The sequence below is a fragment of the Oncorhynchus clarkii genome, chromosome 20, assembly GCF_045791955.1.
Source record: "Oncorhynchus clarkii lewisi isolate Uvic-CL-2024 chromosome 20, UVic_Ocla_1.0, whole genome shotgun sequence".
In the NCBI taxonomy this organism is placed as follows: Eukaryota; Metazoa; Chordata; class Actinopteri; order Salmoniformes; family Salmonidae; genus Oncorhynchus; species Oncorhynchus clarkii.
This window is the reverse complement of record NC_092166.1, coordinates 11,065,173-11,073,322: the sequence shown is the minus strand read 5'-3', so window position 1 is coordinate 11,073,322 and position 8,150 is coordinate 11,065,173. Positions and strand designations below refer to the sequence as shown.

Here is an 8,150-nt window from a genome sequence, read left to right as displayed (position 1 = left end):
CCTCGATACAATCCTGTCTCTGAGCTTTACGGACAATTCTTTTGGACCTCACATGGCTTGGTTTTTGCTCTGACATGCACTTACAAATGTGGGACCTCATATAGACAGGTGTGCCTTTCCCAATCATGTCCAATCAATTGAATTTACCACAGGTGGACTCCAATCAAGTTGTAGAAACTCAAGGATGATCAATGGAAACAGGATGCACCTGAGCTCAATTTCGAGTCTCATAGCAAAGGTTCTGAATACTTATGTAAATAACTTATTTCTGTTTTTTATCTTTAAGAAATGTGCAAAAAGTGTCTAAAAACACGTTTTCACTTTGTCATTATGGGGTATTGTGTGTAGATTGCTGATATTTTTATTTATGTAATCAATTTTAGAATAAAGCTGTAATGTAACAAAATGTGGAAAAAGTCAAGGGGTCTGAATACTTTCCAAAGGCACTGTATATAAAATAGGAAAATGCATTTTCACTGCTTAAATGAACTGGCTGTTTCCATGACACAATCTGTAGAGTACCTGGGGCAGCCAGCGGAAAATACGGAGCGCAAGGGTTGGTAATGTTCTTTAGTTTCCCCGCGACTGGCTCAGTGTTCTGTCACTCATGGGGACACTACGTCACAGCAAAATCTACAGGGAGAGCTCGAAAAATCAAGCCCCTTGGGCGCTGCCATAGAGTTACATTAGAAGTGCCCATTCAAGAAGGCTCACGATCATTGGCAACAGACAAAACAACGTCAAATCACATATCTGCCGTAGTTTTGATTGGACTGATCATGTCAACATCATACTTTCAAAATCTTAGCTAGCAAGTTAGACAAGCAGTCATCATCATGAATCACGTCGACAATCTACATAACACATGTTTTTATTTTTGCCCCACCAGGATTTACATGCTAAAATCACCAGTACTAAAGAACATGGCCCTGGCTGCTGCCCAATTGAATATGCATGCTACTTTTAATGGGAGAAAGCTGTGTGCTATTGGGTGGAATGTTCAGTGACCATGATTCAGTGTGCCAGCCTTGGAAAGTTGTTGACGTTAGATGAGAGGACACAATGAGTTTGTGTTGACAGGGGTTGCATTCATATGGTTCATGCTCCAGGAGCTACGTCTTTCATGACAAGTTCATCGACATTAACACCTTTTATCCATGTTCATCGATCCTCCTGTCTCTCACCTTATTAACGCTTCTTTGTGTTGCAAAATGAGATGTTTGTTTAGCTGGTGGCGCTGCACCTGAATGTCAACTATATTAAAGGAACACTTCTGTCCTATTCAAGTCATTTGTTCTTCTTCCTGGTTATGGTGGATCACGACTACGTACTTGTTGATGTAGTAGGATAAATACTTAGTCGTTTCTTTTGAATTGTATAAACCAAATAATATTTTGTCAACAACTTGGCTTTCACAGTAGTGAATTTGACAGCAAAGTCATGCAACACAGGTAGGCTTTCTTTTGCTCTATCTCTATCTTTGAGCTTTCACACATAGTGAATTTGACGTCAAAGTTGTGGAACACAGGTAGGCTTTCTGTCTTTGAGTTGCACAACTATCTTGAAAGAACAGTAGAGCATATTTTAACATGTTTCTCTGTGATGGTAAAGCTATGTTTCAAACAATAGTGTTCTAGTTCAGTGTTCTTTCCATGACACGAAAGTGGGCAAGAGTGGCCATAAGCGGGTTGACTGAAGATTTACGGTGAAGAAATACAATGAATTACCATCATTAATCTAAATTAATATTATAGTTGACAATCTGTCATTGAGTATGATTCATGCCATTTCATTCCTTGATATATAATCTATGAAATCGCTATTGAGCAAAATGTATAACTACTGTTGATCTGTCTATCTGTACTATCTAGTAGTCGAAAATCTTATGTAGTAATGGCACAATATAATGGGTAGTTAACAGCATATTTAACAGGGTAGTTAACAGCATATTTAACAGTGTAGTTAACAGCATATTTAACAGGGTAGTTAACAGCATATTTAACAGTGTAGATAAGAGTGTAGTTAACAGGGCAGTTAACAGCATATTTAACAGGGTAGATAGCATATTTAACAGCGTAGATAGCATATTTAACAGCGTAGTTAACATGGTAGCGGGTAGTTAACAGAATATTTAACAGCATATTTAACAGCGTAGTTAACAGGGTAGTAACAGAGTAGTTAACAGGCTAGTTAACAGAGTAGTTAACAGGGTAGTTAACAGCATATTTGACAGCATAGTTAACAGGGTAGCAACAGCATATTTAACAGCGTAGTTAACATGGTAGCGGGTAGTTAACAGAATATTTAACAGCGTAGTTAACATGGTAGCGGGTAGTTAACAGCATATTTAACAGCGTAGTTAACAGGGTAGGAACAGGGTAGTTTCCCAAATTCGATCCTCAAATGTATTTTTAACACTACACAGCTGATTCAAAATATCAAAGCTTAAAGATTAGTTGATTATTTGAAGCCATGTAGTGCTAGGGGGAAAAAAACACACAAAAAACATGCACCCCTTGGGGTCGCGAGGACAGAGTTTAGGAAACCCTGCAGTAGTATATCTCATTGCCAACTGTCCAGCAAGTTGAACTGTTGGCGAGTGTCTGAGAACAAACAGGTATATTGAATAGAGCAGTGATTCCCAACCAGGGGTATTTGGCCTATCCACAGGGGGTACTTGAGAAGACTCATAAAACCATTGGCCTACTGGTAAAATGCACATGACGGGGTACTTCAGGGGTACTCCGGTAAGAGCAAAATTCAGTTACTGGTACAGTAACCAAAAAAGGTTGGGAACCACTGGTCTAGAGTGATAACAGACCGTTATTTTGTGCAGGTCATTCCATCAGTCTTTCCGCACCACTTCTTCTGTGAGAAGAGGAGGTCGTGAGAAATCTGGAAAGAGGCTCTTTGTGACAGGTGCCAAAAGTACGGGATGGGCAGCATCAGGAGGAGGAGCGACGAGGTACACTGTCACTCTTAAAAACGGAGGTTGTGAAAGACTATATTTTAGTCATTCATTTTTATATATTTTTTCTGACATGCAGTGGGGGTTCCTCCAAGAAGGAAATAGATAATGGTTCTCCTAATTTAAATTGAGAAAAATGTCAACTGATTCAACAAACTAAAAAAATCCTCTTTGTAAAATGAATTGAAATGGACTTGACCCCAACACTGGCCTGACCACTACCTCAGGTCCATCTACCAGAAATTCCGAGATGTTGACCTGCAGGACAAGAAGAAGACGATGACAGCTATGAAGGCTGGGGAGGACCGGGCTATTCTCCTAGGCCTGGGCATGGTCATTGCGTCGGCCATGATGTACTTTGTCCTGGGCATCACTGTACTGCGCTCCTATGCCGACAGGTACTGGACTATCAATCTGACAGTGGATTGTTTTGTGTGGATTTTGTACTTTTGGGTGGACTCTGCTTTCGTTCATTCTGAAAGACTGTAATTCAATCAATCTGCCTTTGTAGTGTTGATGCGGTATGTTTGTTTGTCAGTCTTTTCTTTGTGCAAGTCACTGCACAGCATGCCACAGTATTATGGAGGGTTATCAGCGCCAATTCTAAAATGCAATGCTTAAATGCTAAATTGAAATGTGAAAATGACGCATCTACTTCTCTACCTGGTATTTTTACACCCCAACATCTTTCTGCAATTTGATTTGAATACAGAGAAAAATCTATATTTACATGCCACTGTGTAAATCCTACAATAGCCTTGAATTATTACCTTTATCTCTCCATATAGTGTGTGGACAGAGGGGAGTGTCTGTATCGTGCTCAACTCCACCATCACGGCAGACATGAACTGCTCTTACAGCTGTGGCTCGGACTGCTGGAGAGGCTCCAAGTACCCCTGTCTGCAGGTCTACGTCAGTGTCAACACCACGGGCAGGATCAGCCGCTTATCCCACAATGAGGAGAGCTGGGACGCCAACTTTGAGGTGAACGGGGGGTCAGAACGGAGGTTGTGAAAGACTGGATAGCGTATGTTGACACTGGGCTTGTGATATTCTGACCACACCATATGTACACATACATGTTATTCACTCATTTCATCTAAACTGCTTGCGTGCGTCAGCGAGCGTCTGAGTAGCCAGGCGCTAAAATAGAACTTGGTTCTATTTTTAACGCTTGACACACTGCAAGTCCTACCTCTTCCATCTCCTCATTGTTTTTTAGGAGCATATAGCTGTCATGCCCTGAGCATAGAGAGCTGTTTATTCTCTGTTGGTTGGGGCGTGATAGTGACTAGGGTGGGTCATCTAGGTGATTAATGGTTTATGTTGGCCTGGTATGGTGCGACAGAAGATCCCACCACCAAAGGACCAAGCATCGTGGTCAGGAGGAGCAGGGATCCTGTGCCCGAGAGAAAAGTGAGTGGAGGACATCATGGACATGGGAGGAAGTTATGGCAGGGGGTAAGACCCTACTCCTTTCAACGAGTGTGACAATAGCCGCGTGGGTGATTGAAAGATGAACCAAGGTCCAAACTCCAGTCCAGTTGGTGGTGGTAATGCACCTTAAAGTTGGTTGCCAACTGCCATATAAAGTCCACAGAAGAAGAAGAATACTGATGGAGGAGAGATTACAATAAAATCACTAGGTTTCTCCTTTTATCTGTGAATTAATTGTCGGAGAAGAGAACACAAGATTTTGAGTGATTCAAAATGGGTAAAAATTCTACAAAGATACAGAAAAAAAGGACCTTGTGCATTTCAGGTAAAATGACCACCCAGTGTTTATATCCCATGACAAATTAGCTAGCAACAGCAAGCTAGCTAGCTAAATGGCCCTGAATGTTTCATGTGTTTTGACCTGTTCCCAAATTAACATGGTTGGTTCAGAGTTCATTTTGATATTTCAACCTGCGTGTTCCGATTTCATCTGATGGGGATGGACAAAATCAAACGCGGACGCACGCACGTGCCCTGTCTAGCCAGCATGGCCTGCTTCTTCCTGTTCAGGTGGTCTGGGAAACTCCTAGCCCTATGCATGACTCATGATGCGCTATGTACCTGTTTCTCTCAACAGGAACAAATGTTTATACAAATAAATATTTATGTTGACTATCAAAGGATGCTTACTAAGCCTGTAGGTTAGGTATGCATGCTGAAAGCCCCCGAACAAACATCAATGTCACCCACCCACTTTTCTATTTCCAGTGTTTCTATGTGCCAAAGTGCCAGAAGGACACCAATGCCATGCACCACATTATCGTGAACATCTCAGAGCGCCTGAAGCCGCACCACCAGGTCCTGTGCTACTACGACCCCAGCGACCAGCAGGAGAGTGTCCTCCTGACCCGGCAGTACGGCCACAGTCCCGTCTTCCACTCACTCTTCTGGCCCTCCTGTATGCTCACGGGGGGCACCGCCATCATCTTCATGGTCAAACTCACCCAGTACCTCTCCATTATGTGCGAGCAGGTTATCAAGATCGAAAGGTGAAGCTTGCTGGCGTGGCAGCTGAGAGCGTCAAACATGGCCGCCAGTCCGGACAGATGATGACATGAAAGGGATTGTTTCAACCGAATGACCCTGTGACCTCTTGTAATGTCGCTCTCTCAGCGCTGAGAGATTTGGAACAGGTGGCTGGACTGGCTTCTGTTCTGAAACTGACATCTTGGAAAGCAGATAAATTAATGTTCGACTCCTGTTGCTTGGAAAGCAACTTGCATGCATGTTTTCTTACTGAATATGTAAGCTTTTTATATACATTAACAGGCTATTTGAAAGTTATTAAATTATTCACCAATGCTGAACATGGGACTTTCACAGAAAGTTGGGTACAATCCTAAGTGTTGAGTATTGGTGAGCACTTTATCTAACACAGATGACAATGCCAAGCTACATTTGTGCTGACGGAGTGAGACAGAGAGTTCATTCTCCTAAATTGTCCAATGTATTTGCTGAAGATAACTGTTCACGTCCTACTGTGTCAAAGTTAGAACCCTGTTTCAGTTCCTGTATGTTCACAATGAAGAGGGTTAAAGACCATTGTGGATATACACAAACTAGGTAGAATATGCTGAATCTAATGGGGAAAATGCTGAATGACACCATCAACATATTTTAGGGGTCAGCTATAGCTTATATTATTTATAGTAGATACCATTTTATTGTTCAGTCTGTCATACAGAACTTGTGTGCTATGCAGCAACAACAAAAATCAGTGTCTTGTGTTGCTCTGATGACAATCCCAGGAAAGCTGCAAAATCCATTCTGTTTATTTTTAATACATTTTGCTCTGTATGCAATAAATTGACCTCTCATAACATATACATGCACTTATGCCTTCCCATGGTGAGGCATATCAAAATGAAATAAATCATTTCATTGTTTACAAATGATGAAACTGTAATAAACCCTACATTCTTGTTCAGAAATTCCTTCCTTTGAGGGCATTTGGCATAACAGCCTTTGAGCCTTTCCTTGCTTGAGAAAAATGTCACACCTGGCTTTGCATAAGACTGGCGTTGGATAGAAATACACATTTTATGGCCGCATTAATCACATCTTTGATATTGTCGGTTTCACTGCTCTCCCTTGTTATGACACACGTGTTGTTTGCTTGGCCAACTTCCCACTTCCATCTCCCTTTTACAGCAATGGAACGCAGCAAATATTTTACAATCAAGCAAGGGGGTTTCCTTTAATTTTCCCCCCTTTGCTGTCCCCTTCATGACAAGGTTATTACCCCTGACCAGAAGCAGTGTAGGCGGCCTAGTCCATTTTAGAGTGGGAGAGCTATAAGGAGTGCCCAGTAGGCCTAATGGCTGTCAAGACGGTTTCGGAAGATACACCTGCGTTTATGAAAATGGCGTCCCTTCAGAGGACAAGAACAAGATGTATGTCAGGAGAAGTGCAATATCATATGGAGACGTATACTTGGAATACAGAGGACTAATGGAAGGAAAAAGAGAGGCAGAGGAGGTCGAAGAGAGAGAGCGAAGATGAGGGGGAGCTTGAAGCAGAGGGAGCTGTACGCCAGATTTAAGACAGGAGGAGAATTGGAAGTGAGTGAGGGCAAGGTATTGGAGATGGTAGGTGTGATGAAGTTCTCGGAGCCTGAGGATTGCACCGAGGGTCAGGATAAATATGAGTCAGCGACGGTAGGAGGGTAATTTTGTGAAAAGTTAACCCTTGCCTTCAGGCTGATCCATTTGTGGTTTCAGGATGGGTGAAAACAGTCGGATGCTGTGGAATCGGTGAAGGTGATAATTGTCTTGTGATAATTGTCTGTGTTTCTGCTGGTCAGAGGGAATAGGTGCTCTACGCGTAACGAATGGGGACATAAGATGTGAATTGTTTTCTCTCAAGAAAAGGGCTCCATTGACAGGAGTGATTTCTGGGATAGCGGTAAATGCAGTGGTGTAAAGTACTTAAGTAAAAATACTTTAAAGTACTACTTAAGTCGTTTTTTGTGGTATCTTTACTTTACTATTTATATTTTTGACGACTTTTACTTCACTACATTCCTAAAGAGAATTATGTACTTTTTACTCCATACATTTTCCCTGACTCCCAAAATTACTTTTTACATGTTGAATGCTTAGCAGGACAGGAAAATTGTCTAATTCACACACTTATCAAGAGAACATCCCTGGTCATCCCTACTGCCTCTGATCTGACTGACTCACTAAACACATGCTTCATTTGTAAATCATGTCTGAGTGTTGAAGTGTGCCCCTGGCTATCCGTAAATTAAAAAAACAAGACAATGTTGCCGTCTAGTTTGCTTAATACAACGAATTTGAAATTATTTATACTTTTACTTTTGCTACTTAACTATATTTTAGCAATACATTTACTTTTGATACTTAAGTATATTTAAAAACAAATACTTTTAGACTTTTACTCAAGTAGTGATTTTCACTTTTACATTTTCTACTAAGGTATCTTTACTTTTACTCAAGTATGACAATTGGGTACTTTTTCCACCACTGGGTAAATGTATCAAGGCACAAGGCGAGACCCAAATGCAGACACAGGAGGCAGATGGTTGAAGTCGTACAATGTTTATTAATCCAAAGGGGTAGGCAAGAGAATGCTCATGGACAGGCAAAAAGGTCAAAACCAGATCAGAGTCCAGGAGGTAAAGAGTGGCAGACAGGCTCGTGGTCAAGGCAGGCAGAATGGT

The 8,150-nt window shown here is 41.6% G+C and overlaps 1 protein-coding gene across 1 annotated transcript; it reads left to right on the top strand.

Moving 5' to 3' along the window:
- Nucleotides 1-1,284: 1,284 nt before the first annotated feature.
- Nucleotides 1,285-7,732, top strand: LOC139377255 (calcium-activated potassium channel subunit beta-2-like). Its single transcript, XM_071120261.1, has 5 exons — nucleotides 1,285-1,451; nucleotides 2,837-2,965; nucleotides 3,196-3,366; nucleotides 3,757-3,952; nucleotides 5,174-7,732. The coding sequence occupies exons 1-5, from the start codon at nucleotides 1,441-1,443 to the stop codon at nucleotides 5,456-5,458; spliced, it is 792 nt and encodes a 263-aa protein (XP_070976362.1). The 5' UTR covers nucleotides 1,285-1,440; the 3' UTR covers nucleotides 5,459-7,732.
- Nucleotides 7,733-8,150: the final 418 nt, after the last annotated feature.

What these genes read in the sequence shown, in the direction of transcription:
- LOC139377255 (XM_071120261.1), top strand. An exon ending in TCAGGAGGAGGAGCGACGAG is followed by an intron (nt 2,966 to 3,195) that starts GTACACTGTCAC and finishes CCACTACCTCAG; the next exon opens with GTCCATCTACCAGAAATTCC. An exon ending in CTGCGCTCCTATGCCGACAG is followed by an intron (nt 3,367 to 3,756) that starts GTACTGGACTAT and finishes CTCTCCATATAG; the next exon opens with TGTGTGGACAGAGGGGAGTG.